At 43.7% G+C, this 16,445-nt stretch overlaps 1 protein-coding gene across 5 annotated transcripts in view; it reads left to right on the top strand.

Moving 5' to 3' along the window:
- Positions 1-16,445, top strand: part of RTN3 (reticulon 3) — a 39,701-nt gene that overhangs the window by 10,882 nt on the left and 12,374 nt on the right. Inside the window, exons 2-3 of one of the 5 annotated variants that reach the window (XM_074957897.1) lie at positions 4,440-4,490; positions 13,432-15,723. The exons of 2 other annotated variants lie outside the window; for them this stretch is intronic. In XM_074957897.1, the coding sequence (XP_074813998.1) occupies positions 4,440-4,490; positions 13,432-15,723 (2,343 nt within the window). The remainder of the gene's footprint in view (positions 1-4,439; positions 4,491-13,431; positions 15,724-16,445) is intronic. 2 more of the 5 variants (XM_074957898.1, XM_074957899.1) reach the window with 2 other exon arrangements.

Raw genomic sequence — 16,445 nt, 5'->3', positions numbered from 1 at the left:
TGCCTCACAAATGTGAGGTTAGCAGCCAAGCTGTCAGCAAGCATGTCTGCTATTCTGATGCTCCATCTTGTGTAAGACATCCTAATTTCTCTCCCATAGCACAGAAGGGCAAAGTTGCCAGACTGCCTTCTTGTTTTGGGTGTACATTGTATTCCGCACCAAAGAAATGCCAGACAGAATTCCAACTCCATGTCTGCATTAATGGGGGAGTGCTGGTATGGGCAGTGTGCTGGTGATTGGTTACCACCATAACTGGCAGCTCCCTGATCAATGATTAATTCAAGGGAGGACTAGTTAAGACATTCTTTACTAGTTAACAAAGGCTAACTTTGAAACTTCCCAGAAGGGTACAGCTGCCCCCTTCAATCTCTGCAGATGGTCTCCTCATCTCAGCTGGCAGGTCAGTGATAGGATAATCTGTTTGGAGAGGGTTGGACAGTGCTGGAGAAGCATGTACTGCTGTTATCTGTGCTGTGCTTGCTGTATGGTAAATATGGAGGACATCTGTCTCCAGGCTGTGAAACCAGCACTAATTTCTAATGAAAAATTGAATCTCGAAACACCTAAAATACCAGTGGCTGTGTGTCTGACGAATGAAGTTCTGAAGCTACAGAATGTAACTTACTTTTAAATAATAAAACCCATCTGATGTGACAATTCGAAGCTGCATGTTATGAATCAGAAGTCCTTTCCAACTCAGCTAGCCGAAATGGCTTTATCTAAGAGATAAGTTGCCCCTCTGCTTACAGAATCCAACAGGCTGTTGCCTAGCTGGGAGTTTAAGTAATTGGTTTGGTTTGGTAGCAGTTAAGGTCACAGGCTTATCAGTGTCCACTTAAAAATTACCGGCTTGATGATGGAGGAGAAAAGAAGTAGTAGTAATACACGCAGAGCAATAAAGTAATTCCAGAGATAATAAGAAAAGCAAATTGTCTTTCAAACCAAAAAGTAAGATCTTTGACTTTGGTTTAGAGAGGCTGAAAGATGATATACATATCACAGGTTCTTGATGGAAAACGGTAGCACCATTTTTGACTAGGTAAATAATGATCACGTTGCGTAGTTATATTGTGCCGTACTGTGTTTATACAATAAACACTTGTGTATCTATAATATAATCCATTCCCGTTAGATAAAAGGCAGTATCTGACCACTGGGGACCCAGAACTGTACCAGCAGTAATGCTTAGCACTCAGCACCTTATATCCAAGAATCTGAAAGCACTTTACAATAAGTTGTGTTAAGTACTATAGATAAGAGTATTGAGTCATGTAGTATGTGATGTGCTCTGATGTCATATAACAAGTGCTGAGAAACAGGGTGAGAGCTTGGTCTCCTGGCACATGAGAGTGTTTTATTTTACTAGATCCTGCTAAGTCTTGGTATAACCATACCAGTTGTGGTTAATTTGCTATGCTCCACCTGTTAGATATTTCTTCATATATTGTAAGAATATTGCTGTATCTCCAGTGTTAAAGCACTGGGTCTAAATCTACAGGCCTCTCATAATACCAATAGAACACATGGTCCATGGGTCACTTAATCTGTCTGAATGTGAGTGTAGCTCCCAGCATTATGTGCTCTCTAAACCAGATTTATCACCATGCTGGTAGCCTGCCCTTATAGCTTCCATACTTAATCCATTTGGCTAGACTGTCTTCGCAGGTGTCCTGCTGAAGAGAGCTCACGTGTTCCTTTCCACCCAATCACAGCTCCGAAATGAGAAGCTTTGACCACAGCACAAACCATTCTCCAGCCCATCATTAGAAGGGAGCAGCTGTCACTGAGTTGAGCTTTATCTTCCTAGACAGCATTTAATAGTTGTTAGGCTTGCACCTAAAGCCTTCACTCAGACCAAAAACACTGAGACACTACAGCTCCAGGCTTTCTAGTGGAGTAGAGGAAGCCTCAATTCACTGGAGCATCTCTTGTTAAAACCTGTTGGTTACTCCTGATATAAAAGGGCAGGAAGGTGTAACAAGGAAATAAGTAGAAGAAGCACTAGGCCAACGCTTTCACAGGTAACCAGTGGTTTTGAGTGACTCAACTTTTCTTGGGTGCCCACCTTAAGATACCATTAAAGCATCTTGGTCTGAAGTGGGCAGGTGCTCCTCCTTTACTGAATGAGGCCCATTTAAAGTGTGGAAAACTGGTTAACCAAAAACTGGGATGCCCACAATCGCTAGTGACTTTTGAAAATCCTAGGCCTTAGTAAAGGGCTTGTTCAGGGATCAATATACTAAGGTATATCTCTTCTGGACAGGGCTAATTGTTTTGTTTTGGGGTGCTTTCTGGCATTTTAGAGGTGGTACAGCCAGGTAGAAAATATTTGCAGTCCATTGAAACTACAAAATCCTATAGCTATTGGCCGTACTGTTTTTTTTGTCTGAGATTCAGGGTCTGTCGTAAAACAAGCTGAGTTTCAAAGCATGAAAAATGTCAGGCTTGCAGTTGGTTTCTGAGAACTTTGCAAGCTTCTTACAAACTCTGAGAAATCAAAATAAATGTTTACTTGAAGGCTATTCCTATGGGTAAAGACATTAAATAGCCTCATTGGTAGAGCATCTGGGGTTTGAAAAGCATAACGAATACAGGCACGGGGTTTGAGGGTAAAAGAATCTTCATAATTCCTCCATTGGATCTCTGTTCAGCTACACAGACCTAGGACTGAAGAATGCAATCTGAAGCCACACAATATGCTTTTGTCAATAGGAGACCCTGTGCAGACTTCTCATCCCAATCATGACTGATGAACAACTATAAACAGCCATTTTTGTTTATGCAAAGCAGAAATAAATAGTTCTTATGTTAAAATCTGCTGTTAAGAAGGGGGCTTTTGAGGGAGGAAAGTGAGACGGCTGTCAAGTTAGACTGGTAGACTCTCTTCCCATTGTGTAGACCCAGTGGAATTCTTGGCAAAACGTTTGCAACTTTGTTCCTGAAGTTCCAGAACTTGCTGTCCTTCTGTTTCCACAGGATTATAGCAGAAGGTAAATGAGTCACCTGCAGCTATCTGAAGAGTTGGATAAACTGGTTCTGAACAAACAAACAAAAAACCAACAAAGAGGGAACACAGTCTAGTGCTTCAAGCAAGAGACTGGGAGTAAGGACTCCAGGGTTCTATTCTCTTCTGTGCTACTGCTTTTTATTGGACCTCAAGATTAAAGCTTTAGAGGTGGGAAACGGAAACGAAGGCGGTGGCATTTGCTTGAGGTCACACAGGAAGTTGATCATAACAAGTATAGTTGGTTCCTGGTCCCATGCTCAGTCCACTAGACCATGCTGCCTCCAGTACATGGTATACCATGTACTTCAAATGTGAAAAATAAACTTTTGAAATTTCATATGCAGAGACTGATGAACTCATCCTTTATATGGTAAAATCAGTTTAAATTCTAAAGGCCATATTTTCACATCCATGTGAAAGACAAAAATTCCAAAGGTTTGGCTGTCTTTCTTAGAATAGAGTCCAACAACTTCCTTTCTGCTGTTGCAGGTGGAAATAAGAATAAATCCCCTTGTTTCTAGACAGTCTTTTTTAGATATCTCTTAAGATAAGAACTGGTGCATTATGGGACAGTGGTGTAATGGTGGGGTTTTGGTTTGGAGATAAAGTGCACACGTTAAATGAAGTAATAGAACTTCAGTATTTCTTTTTTAGGAAGCACAGAATTAAAATGTCTTTTTTCTTTGTATAATGTGTGTCTGATTTTAATGAAGGCTGTTTTAGATCCCTGTTAGGAGCTGCTATGAGAATAGAAAACCATATTTAAAGAAAGTGGACTATGTAGTTGTCAGAGGTGATTCTGTCTTTGAAGTTGGATGTTTAGAATGGATCTATAGTACCCTTCCCATGTAGCCTTCATTCGAGTAAACTTATTTTGTTTTGTAGTGGGTTTGGGGAGATGTGTAGTTTATAGCTAAGACAAGTGGGAATCAAACTTTTAACAAGGGAAGCATCTTTCAGTAACCCCACATATACTAACGTGTTCAAGCTTTTTTGCATTGGTGTCACTTGCATTAACAGTCTATTGTGGCAGCACTGAAAACCCATTTATTAGATGGGTGTAGCTGATGCAGTTACCACCACTTCAGAAGATGTGCACATAGTACTGAAGACACTTGCAAAACCCTAACAAAAACCTAATGAATTCACACAAGCACTGACTGTTCCATTGTTACTTTATGAGGGAAATGGGGAACAGTATATTATGGAGACATATCCTTTCTAAGCAGATGGGGTGAAACTGACTGCTTGGCTTAATATTCATAGTTGCTTCGTTTAATAATAATAAAAAAAAGTAAATGAGCTGTTGCAGAAAGGTGAGTGAATGGATTAAGAAACTCTTCTCCCACAGTGGCATTTCTGCACCTGTTGAGGTTCACTGCAAAGCAGTGTGTATAACTGTCAAATTCTCATCCTGTATATTTTCTTTCAGATTCCTTTGTTTCTTCCTCTCAGCCTGTCTCTCTCTTTACGACTTCACAAGGCAAGTCTGTCATTTTCTTGTACACTAATAAAAGAAAAATGTTGAGAAAGGCTGTAACTGGGGCATAAGGCTTTCTCTTGTCCAGAATTATCCCTTAAAAATCTATAAGTAGCTTCAAAACAGTTCACCATGTGAACCATTCAGCAGTTGTTGGCTAATGATCTGGTGCAGCCAAGCTACTCTCTTATGGCCTGGTTGCTAGTGCATAATATGTTCTTCTTCGTGTAAGAAAGATAAAGATCTGCTCTTCCCTCCTCATACAGCAGTTAGCTAATGCTATCAACAGCAAATTGGCAAAAGGGATCTATAGCTGTGAGCCAAGGAGCATGTGCAGGATTTCCTAATGTACATAACGACCCTGAAGAAATAGAGGTTTGGGAGAACAGGACAGATTTGCTGCTGTTCGTGTGGAAAACTCCTGGGAAACTACTGATAGTCTTGTCTTTTGCTGAATTCTTTGTGGATTAGTACCACAATCCAGGGAGGCAGTCGGCTGACATGTAGGACTGGCTGCCCATACTATGTTGTGGCTTTTCTTTTCATCCTGCTGCTGATAGAGAATTGGCATTGTAGTCTGCGCATTTCTTGGGCGCAGTCCTGCCAGGAATGCAGAGAAAGTTGGAGGGGAACACTGTGCTTTATTTGTCCTGCTATAAGCCCCTCATTATTTTGAGGGGAGGCAGCATGTATGGTGGTTCTCAAACTTTTATACTAGTGACCCCTTTCACATAGCAAGCCTCTGAGTGTGACCCCTCCCCCCCTTATAAATTAAAAACACATTTTTATGTATTTAACACCATTATAAATGCTGCAGGCAAAGTGGGCTTTGGGGTGGAGGCTGACATCTTGCGACCCCCATGTAATAACCTCACAACCCCCTGAGGGGTCCCAACCCCCAGTTTGAGAAGTAGTAGTCTAGTAGTTAGAGAAGGCAACTTGGACTGAGCTTCATAGGTTCTACCCCTAACTTTGATATTGACTTGCCGTATGGGCCTTGGGCAAGTCACTTCCCCTCCTTATTTGCTAGTCTGTGGAATGGGGATAATATCTACCAGAAAGCATTTTACAAAGATGATCGGTTCTGTCTGATTAGTGAAAGGTGTATGTTGTGCTGGGAACCTGGTCAGTGGAAAACCTGTTCAGAAAATCCCAAGTAAAATCCCTTCAGCTCAGAGTTAAAATAAGTGATTGTTCCTCTGAATAATTCTGCTTAGGCTTGGGTAGGATTATGTTTCTAAAAGCTGGGAATTGTGACCTGTTGATTAAATTGGTTGCTAACAGTGGGCCCCACCAGAACTGGTATTGGCAAAACATCTTGGCTACTAGTATATGCAGTGCCTTAGTGGCATTGACCTAACAGCTGAGGAGAGAGAATAGCAAAGCCTCTCCCTATGTCTTCTCTGGTAGCTACAGTAGCTTGCTGTTGGTATGAAATTCTGACCCACCGTATAGTGATGCATCTAACAGTAAGTACAGTAATGCAAATGCATCAGTGCTTTAGCTTATGCTGTGGATTCCCTGGAGGAAATTGACATCGGTATAGTTCAGGCAGTGGTAGGAGTGGGGAATGCTGTGTCCTCTCACCATTTCACATCTCATCCCATGTCTTGTCATGAATGCAAATGATACCATCCTATACATGTGAAGCAACCAAATATACTTTCTAAACCATATACTTAATAGGATGCTAAAGTGCAGCAGCTGACAGAATAGAAATGACTAGACAACAGGTACCTTAATATGCCACCTTTTTCTAATCTGGGATGGGGAGATAAACTATTGGCCCATAGTTTGTTAGTATAAGGAGGAACTTAAGCTATGAAAACTGCTTGAGGTCAGAAATGACTTAAGTTTCCATTCTCTACAGCAGTGGTTTTCAAACTCTGGGTCGCCACCCAGTACTGAATCGCAGAATGTAAGGCACTGGGTCACGGCGGTTCTGGTCAGCACCACTGAGCAGGCTGTTAAAAATCCTGTTGGCGGTGCTGCCCAGCTAAGGAAGCAGCCAGCTGTAGGTCCAGTTCCAAGCACTAGCTCCGCACTCCCATTGGCTGATTTCCGACCAATGGGAGCTGGGGGGAGGTGGCTGTTGCCTGTGGGCAAGAGCCACGTGGAGCTGCTTGCACACCTCTGCCTAGGAGCCAGACCTGCTGCTGGCCGCTTCCGGGGTGCCTGCCTTAGCACCCCTGGTGCGCCGCTGACTGGGAGCCGCCGCAGGTAAGGCCACACCCCATTTGCACGCCCTGATCCCCCTACCCCAGCCCTGAGCCCCCCCCAAATCCGGAGCCCCCTCCTGCACCCCAGAGCCCTGACCCCCTCTTGCACCCCAACCCCCTGGCCCAGCCTTGAGTCCCCCCCCAAACCCGGAGCCCCCTCCTGCACCCAAAACCCCTCATCCCCGGCTCAGCCCAGAGCCCTGACCCCCCCTCCCACCCGCCTGCACCCCCAACCCAGAGCCCCCTCCCAAACCCCTCATCCCCAACTGCATTGAGTTGTCGGCATCAACAGTTTTCTTCAACTGGGTGGCCAGAAAAAAAGTTTGAAAACCACTGCTCTGCAGGAACAAAGCCGTTCACTAAACCAAAGTCTTGGTCTTACACATAGATTTTGTACCAGTATAATTACTTTGTTTAGAGGCTGTGATGTTAACTGACACAGTTATACCAGTACAACCCCTGGTATATGATGCATCCTTTTACTAGTATAACTGTCTTATACCAGTAAAATTTATTTCCCTTCCTAAATAGAAATAGGTATACTAGCAGGAAGCACCTTTATACTGATATAAATGCCTCTGCACTTGTGGGGGGAGGGGGGGATGTTTTAATGCTCTAACTATCCCGGCATAGTTAAAATGGTACAAGTTTTCCATAAAGACAAGACATATGATAGTTATAGGCAAATTCAACTAGATCCAATCCCTTAGCAGTACAATTTCTTAAAAACCAAATGGAGCAAAAGAATCTGTAATCTAGGAGTATTCTCATATGGATTTAACTTGCATCCACCAATTCTAATTTTTCAGCACAGACCTTTTGAAATTTAGGAAACTTTGGGTGCTGGAAACACCAGAAGTATTCAGACAAGATATGAATGCATCAGCTTAGCCCTTGTATCAGCCTGTCGTTGGAGGTGCTGTTCATTTAACTTGATAAACAAAAGGTTGGGTCTATTGGAGCCACCAGAGTTGCTAGTTGAACCCTGATTTCACAGTTCAACTTGAATAAATTGTGACCCCCGCATATAAGGGACAGCCAGAACTCCAGGGTAGAATGAAAGATTGTCATGCCTTAGCTGACCAGAAGGTTAAGAAACTTCAAAGCTGGTCCTCCTTCAAAAAGGGCTAAGGAAAAGAGCTGATTCCCGACTTACATGAATAGGATAATCTAAGGTAAAGCCTGCTATGCAGTATCAGAAACACATTCTTTATTTGGCTGTCTAACCAATTCACCCAGCTGACACAGTACACTCCAGGCATCTGGAATAGGAAGTTGCAATACTGAAGAACTTTGGGGCAAGCGGTGGGAACAAAGTTGTTAGCCGGTTACAGCCTTTTAAAAAACATTTTTCTTTCTATTCTGTCCCCGTTACTAAAGTCCTTTGCAACCTGGCTTGACTGCAAAGTGTCTGCTGGCTAACTTCCTATCTTGGTGCTGTGGCTGTCAGGTGCTGATACTGCTTTGCACGTTTTTAGCTTCAGTCTTCATGTCTGTTGTATGTGATTGGATTAGAAATAACACACATTAGTTCAGTGGCAAAAAAAGCCTGAATATTTTTTTCAAGCTAATCACTTAGGGGGTGCGTGCGTGTTTGTGTGTATGCACATGCTGTTAAAGGTTCGGAATCAAGTGTCTGTTACCCTATTAAAGTGATAAGTATGTAGTGGTTGCTACACCACTTAATTAGCTTGCTACAGATCTCCGATGTAAATTCATGTTTTTCCATCAGCTAACATATCATTAGACTTTGACGTAGCAAATTTTACTTATGAATTTATGCAAACCAACTAAGCAAGTGGTATAGACAGCAAGATGCAGAACACTTCGGACAGAGAATCAAATATAAGCTAACTCTCAAATCTGAAAGAGAAATGACCTCAACACTGAATTCTATCATGTGGAAGAGTGCATAGCAAGTTGATTTGACCTGTAAGTTGAGCAAGGCTCCTACTGATATCTCCCATTCTAAGGGTAGCTTTTGTAGGATTTCTTAAAATGGCTTTGAACCCGAAGAGGAAGAGTGGTCAGGTTAGGGAGTTTGCCTGGGACTCAGGAAACCCACATTTAATTTCCTGCTCTGCCACAGACTTCCTGTGTGACCATGAGCAAGTCACTTAGGTCTAGTCTACATTAGAAAGCTAGGCTGACCTAGCTACGTTGCTCAGGGATGTGAAAAAATCACAACCCTGAGACACTTAGTTAATCTGACCTAAGCCCCAGTGTCAACAGTGCTAGGTCGAGGAAGACCTTCTATCACTGTAGTTAAGTGTTTGCACTACAGTGTTTTAGCTGTGCCCTCTGTAGTGTGTCTAGTGTAGACATACACTTATCTCTCTAGGCTTCAATTTCCCCTCTGTACAATGAAGATAAGAACATTTCCCCTACCTCACAAAGGGGTGTGAAGATAAATATATTCACAATTGTGAAGTGCTCATATTAAAGAGATGAGAGGGCAAATGAGTACCTTAGACCTGTTTTTCGACTTTATAAATGAGCAAACCTGTTGTGGGATTCTTGCATCTTCCTCTGAAGCATCTGGACCCTTGGAGATTGGATACTGATCTAGATGGGACCCAGATCTGGTCCAGTTTGGCAGTCCTATGACTATAACAGAGGAGTTGCATACCAGATCAGTATTCCCTAAGTGTGTGCTTGCCATTGCAGTTTAAACAAATTTTCATATTTCCATAGAGAAGTTGGGTAGAAATGTGTTGATCCTCCATTTTGAAATAAAAAAGCAAAAGGAAACGGTTTTTTAAAAGGCAGCTTTTCATGCCACCTTCATGCATCATAAATTAACAGGGACAGAGCCTCATTTGAGCTCAGTGCAAACTGGATGAAATTCTCTGGCCTGTGATACACAAGAGGTCAGACTTGATGATCTAATGTTCCCTTCTGGCCTTACTCTATGAATATTTTTTCCTTCAGTCTCTTATTCCTCAAGCCATAAGAAACATCTGAGTGTTTTCCCCCTAGAAAGTAAAAGATCACTCTCTCCAAGTTGCCTGACTTTAATATGGGTTTTGTAGTGTGATTCTAGTGTCTTTCTTTATGCATACTCTGATTTGGAAAATACAAGTCAGTCACATATAGGAGGCCTGTGTTTCAGATGAACCTTTTAATTGTAGAGCCTTGTTTTTTGGTGAAATGAACCTTTATAGATCCATTAGAACAGTGACTTTCAGCCTGTGGTCAGCAGACCCCCTGGGGGTCCATGGACTATGTCTAAGATTTCCAAAGGGATCCATACCTCCACTTGAAATTTTTTAGTGGTCCGCAAATGAAAAAAGGTTAAAAACCATTGTTCTAATGCAATGGTTCTCAACAGATTTACGGTTGTGGGCTGCCCCAGACCCCTAAGCCCAGCGCTCCCTGCCCAGAGACCCCTCAACAGAGTGGGGCCAAGAACAAACCCCTGGGCCTGTGCAGCCAGGACCCAGACCCCGCCACGCAGGGCCAGGCACTGGGGCCGGGCTGCCAAGATCCAGTTTATTTTAGCACACTGCGGGGCTGCAGTTGTGTGCTAATTGGGCCGCATGTGGCCCGGGGGCCGCGGGTTGAGCACCACTGCATTAGAATATACCAGATCCGTCTAATATCTCAAGTTCTAGCCTTAGGAAGGACAACATTCCGTCCCTGTACCCCCTAAAGCTGTTACATCTTGACCAAGACTTCCAGTTGCACGGGTGACTGCCACACACTCTTAATCTAGAAAAGTCCTGATGCACCTTTAATTTCATGGCTGAATTCTGTCATCCTTTACCTTGTAACTTCAAGTCCTAACAGTTGTGTGTCCCCATGTGGGAGAATGCAGGCAGAGTTGGGAAGAACTTGTTACTCAAAAGTATGAGAAACATGCTTCATGTTTTGCCAGTGCTCTCCAGTAAAGAGGGGCCATTAGTGATCTACACATAGTTTTGCCATCCTACATTAGTAAACTTAGGAATTCATTTCACTTAAACCATAATTTTTCTTCAAAATGAGTACAGTTTTCCTCCAGATGAATCCAGAAAATACCTGGATGATGCTTTGTGTAGTAGTGGTCACTCTTCCAACTTGCATAGCACATTTTACTACTCTAAGGTAACAACTTCCTAGCACCAGAACGACGTTTCCTGAATGTTGGTATTAAGTTTATAGGGCTACTGTGGAAAATGTCTGTTGAGGGTCTACCAGCTGAAATGTTAGGAAGATAATTTCAAAGTTGGGTTTTGAACACTTGAGGTGTTTCTCATGTGGTGAGGAGTCTTGGGGCACCTTCTGAAAATGGGTAGAAATTTTGAACACTAAGCAAAATTCACAGTGACCGTCCTCTGCCAGGTTAAAAGCTCTCATTTGGACTTCAAGAGCATTAGGCTCTGAAAATCAGGCACACAGGAAAATAGTTTCTACTCCTTGTAGTGTAAGCTTGGTTAGACAGAACCGCTATGTACAGGCAGCTTAAAACTTCAGGGCAGCTGCCCTTAAATCCTCTCATGCTCTGTCCAACCCCCTCCTCCTTGTTCAGGCTTGGATTCCTTAAACGTGCATGAGTGCCACACGGAATGAACTGGGTGTATTCTGTGTTGTAGAAGTGTAGGGTTGGAAGAGACCTCAAGTGATCCTGTAGTTGAGCCTGCTGCGCTAAGGGAGGACCAAGTAAAGCTAGACCATCCCTGACAGGTGTTTGTCTAACCTGTTCTTATAACCCTCCATTGATGGGGATTCCAAAACCTCCCTTTGAAATCATGGGAAGCTATGTTTCCTATTGGCCATTTAAGAACATAAGAGTGGCCTTACTGGGTCAGACCAAAGGTCCATCTAGCCCATTGTCCTGTCATCTGACAGTGGGCAATGCCAGGTGCCCCAGAGGGCTAGAAGTTAACTTGCCATACAAAAAACCTTTCCCTTTTAGGATGCTAGTAATATTTTCATATAATTGTAGCAAGCCCTGTCAATATCTACTGCTGCACAGAGCCTGAACAGCAAGCAGGCTGTATCCAAATACGTTACTTCATTTGTGATCCTGCGGCAATGTTAACCCTATATTGGAGACTAACTTTCATGTGTGAAGCTGTATATTGCCTGAACTGTGAGTGTGAAACAGTGTAAAGCATACTTACATCAGATTAGACGTTCAGAATATCCTGACAGATGTTCCTGGACAAGCTAGAAATATACATAGTGTGCTTTAAAAAAAAAATCTATGTTTTTGCATCTTTCAGCAGAGAGGGAGGTGGGTATAAGTGACCATTTTCCGGACTCAACAGATCATATAACAGATAGTAGAAATGAATGTTATCTAGGTGTGAGCTAAACTATTAAAATAAATTGGCCATTTTTCCAAACCCCTTCTTTGAAGTGTTGTGTTGGGAAGCCTGTTGTGGTGGTGGTAGGAAGGTAGTCAGTTACATCGCAGGTGTCCTCTTAGCATGTAGGTTAAGACAGATCTCAAGGGTTTATGCCTTGTTACATCTGTGTTCAGTATGAAACAGCAACATGTTTTAATGTAAATAACTTAATCAGGAAGTGGACAGCATTCCATGTGAAATCCTAACGGTTCTGCATTGAACAGCCTTCTTCTATGCTGTGCTTTTCAAAGCATGCAGCACACATTTTCCCAGGCACTTGCTCTGATTCATCTTGTATGAAGTTGTTTAGAAGCTGATCGACATGGCTGAATCGCTAAGGAACTGCAGCCACATAGACCCAAATTATGCCTGAGGCGCACTCTCTCCCACCTGCAAAGGGATTGGCCCAACCTCTGCTCCTTTCACAATTGTAATTCTGTTTGGAGGGAGTGTCTCTACACTGCATGTAGCTCAGACTAGTTCCGTTGGCAGTGCAATCAGAGAAACTGCTCTGAGCGCATCTGCAATAACACTGGGTGAAGCTTTTATCACAGCACATCAAAGCTCAAGGAGACTTGAGTGATAGTAGGACACACACCCTATAAACTCCCGCACTCTAGACTGCAAGTGCTAGATGAGACACCACCTGTTGATGGTATAACCAGACTGCCTTTCTAGACACTATTGGGATGGGACTGCCATCCAAGCTCTGCAGGGTATGTTGCCACTAACGTTCTTGCCTCCCCCCCCCCCCCCCGCAAGAACAGGGCAGAACCCCACCCACATGCTTGAGTGGAGCAAGGGAGGACTAGTTGCCTTCCACTCCACATAGAAAGCGAACTAGAACGCACTCCTTCCATATACTGAGGTGAATAGTTCAGAGGCAATAGCTACAGTATTGACATTACAGTGCAGGTGTCCTGATGCTTTCGGTTTTTTTTCAGGAGTCACTTTAATTTGCGTGATGGTGAATTTAGGCTCTTATTGGAACTGTACTATTTGTTTTGCAGTTCCATCAATGCCTTAAGTAGCATGCAGCAAAAAGTTCAGACACTTATTTTGTATTGCTATTGTTAACCCGCTCAGCATGCATAAGTTCCTCCACCGCTGCTTTGCGTACTTAATTTTGCAGGCCTTAACACTCCCCTTCATGTGCTATGAAATCACAGCTGTAAACTGGCAGCTTGGAAAGTATTGGTGTAAATTGCAACCTCTTGTGTAACGTGGCTTTCCTGTCCTATGGCTGGCAGTTCCCTGCATGTTTGCCAAGGCTGGTGTCTTGGGTCTTGTCTTTTTTCCCCCCCTAGATCCCAAGAGAGCATGTTGCCTGCTTGACTTTTAACTTGTAACTGCACTTTGTGAATCTCTCCCTCTCTCAAATCCTGGCCTCAGAGAGGACAGCTTCTCCTCTCTCTGATAAGGCAGCTTCAGGGATTCTGGGATCTGAAAACCAAACCCCTGGCTTGACAGCTTGGGCAGACAGCAGCAGAGAAATAGACAGCAAGCCCCCTCCCTCAAATGAGGTGGAAGAACTGGTGGTTGCTGTAGACAACAAAAGAATGGATAGCTTCCGTGGGCCAAGTGCCGATTCTGGAATAGAGGCAACATCCGTTGGGTCCCCTGGGTCGGAAGGCTCCCCATTTTCTACTGGAGCAGAACCTCATTCCTACAGCCCAGTGATTTCAACTAGTTCCCCAGAACAAACGTATGTGAAGGGCACCAGTATCTGCCTGTCAGAAAATGGTAAGGCTGAACAAAGCAGACGTAAGGACCAAGATTTTATGGACCAAACCAAGTGTGTCACTACAGGCAGTGAATCCAGATTTACTTTCCTGATTGACCAGAAGCAAGATGCTGAGCAACCGCTGATCAAAGGTGTCTATCCGCAGTCTTCCACTCCATCTGGTGGAGAGACCACTATAGAAAAAGACTCTCCCGAATCGCCATTTGAGGTGATTATCGACAAAGCAGCATTTGATAAAGAGTACAAGGATTCATTAATTAGCAACTCCAGCGATCTCAGTAGCAACTGGGTGATGCACAGTGAGAGAGAGCTTCTTACGGATATCCCAGAAGACCGTGTCTGTGAGTTCCAGGTGAAAACTCGTAGCGGGAACAGCATTCCAACAGGACCCGGGCTATCACGCCAGTCTTCAGGTACAACAGCTGCATTGGAAGAAGTGTCCAAATGTGTACGTGAGATGCACAGCTTCACAAATGAGCTGTTGAACTGGGACTTGATTCCTAAAGTAGAGCATTCTGACAAGATCGCTGAAACCTCAGACCTAACTGCAATGCCCTCCAAAGAGGTTGGCAGCACTCCTATGCAGTCAGCAGGCAACAAGGCAGAAGCATGCAAAGCACCCTCCCCTCATCCTGTCGCTGTCAGTGTCCAGCAGAAAGACAGAGCATATACAGACTTAGCAGAGCCTCAATTTGAGAAACATGTTCCTCTGGACAAAGAAGCTGTTAAAATGAAGACTGCTTCACCGGCTGCAGTTGAACTGAAGGCTGATGGGAGCTGGCCAAGTTCTGGCCTGGCTGAAATCACAGATGCAGACAGCTCTGGCGAATCTGATGACACAGTGATAGAGGATGTGCCCGTAGATTTGGCCTATGGAAATGAGAAGCTTGTCCTTCAACCCACAGATAGCGGCGTGGCACCAGTGGAGAAGCTGACCTTAGCTCCAGTAATTGCTGGCAAAACAAGAGACTGGATAATTGAAGATAATGAAGAGGCACCTAACAAGCTGCACAAACACAGCAGAAACGGTCATTCACCCTCTAAGACACCAGAAGATAATCAGGGATTCACGGATGACTTTGAAACTATAGAAGCACATCCAGACATTGTTGGAGGGAGTCCAGTTGCTGAAGCAAAGCATCCTAAGTCGTCCACTCTGGACTTGACGTCTATAAATATGCAGCATTCAAGCAGCTGGGATCCAGGTCTCCTTGGAAAACCACTCAACACTGGTGAAAATCTTAGCATTTCTCCAACAGCAGCTCCACTGAAGGATCTTAGAAACATGCCGAACGAGAGAGTCCCCCTCTCTCTGCCCTTGGGTAATTTGGAAGAACAAGAGCATCCAGATGCCTTACGTGGGGAGAACTTTGTGGATTTCATGCGGGAATGCTTGAAGTCCAAGGATAATGAGTCTCTGGAGGACCTGACAGAAACCTTCTCAGAGGCTGAAACTGCAGCTCTGAAAACCACTCCTCCAGGAAGATCTCTTTGTAAAGAAGAGGCAAATAGGTCAGATGTGAAAGTGGATGGTGATTATGTTGTGCGAAGCATCACTGATGACAAGGGCAACTTCCAGAAACCTTTGTTCTCTCAAAGATCTCCCACGGTAGCTCAAGACTTTGAGCAGGAGCAGCTGACAATTAAGGCCCTCAAAGAACTAGGTGGAAAACTGGATGAGAAGCAGACTCCAACACAAAGTAAAATCTCCCCACCGGGAGGGGAAAGAACAGCACAGGACCATGACATCTCGGCACCTGCTCAGAAATCTGCCTTGGAGAAGAGACCTCTCTGCATCCATCAGCAAACAGATATGAAGCCTGCCCCTACCACAGCTCACATTAGTACTGATGGTGAAATCCCCAAAGAAGCTATCTGGGATAGTGTGGCTGGATCTCCAGTAGAACATGCCCTAGTGAGGCTACTGACTGGGTTTTCAGGTAAACATTTTATATTGGAAATACAATACTAGTCTCTTGTCCTTATTTGCTTCTCAGACACTCACCTTGTTAATACCCTTAGAAATCTAGGTTTACAAAGGAAACCAGCTAACTTGCATTGTGGGTATAAGAGCACATCTTGGGTTCTGGGTGGTTTTAATCATGTTTTCCTCCTTCCTTGAGAACTTTTCTTCATGAATGTCCACGTGCTTTCTACCATTCTCCAAACAGAGCTGTTTGCTTGCTGAAGTCTGTCTGTCTTGTAGTTGTAAATTATTTGAAAACATGCCTTACAGCGAGAGACTCAAGCAGCTCTATCTGTTTAGTTTAACAAAGCAAAGGTTAAGCAGTGTCTTGATCAGTCTACACAGAGAACAGAAATTTGACAATAGAGGGCCTTTCAGTTGAGCAGACAAAGGTCTGACCAGGTCTAATGGCTGGAAACTAATGTTAGACAAATTCAGCCTGGAAATAAGGAATTAACCATTGGAACAATTTACCAAGGGCTATGGTGGATTTTTAAATCCACACTGGATGTTTTTCTGAAAGGTTTGAATCCGAGCAAAGGGGAATTAATTCAGGGCAGTCCTGTGGGCCTGCGTTATACAAGAGATCAGACTAGATCCCGGTGTTCCCTTCTGGCTCTATAATCTGAATCTACTGCTACCCATTTCTGTATTTTCTGAATGCCTTCCATGTAAAATCACCAATAACAATGTCCC

This window comes from Natator depressus, chromosome 7 (genome assembly GCF_965152275.1).
Source record: "Natator depressus isolate rNatDep1 chromosome 7, rNatDep2.hap1, whole genome shotgun sequence".
In the NCBI taxonomy this organism is placed as follows: domain Eukaryota; kingdom Metazoa; phylum Chordata; order Testudines; family Cheloniidae; genus Natator; species Natator depressus.
Note: the sequence above shows the minus strand (reverse complement) of the source record. Positions and strands in the feature narration are given on the sequence as shown.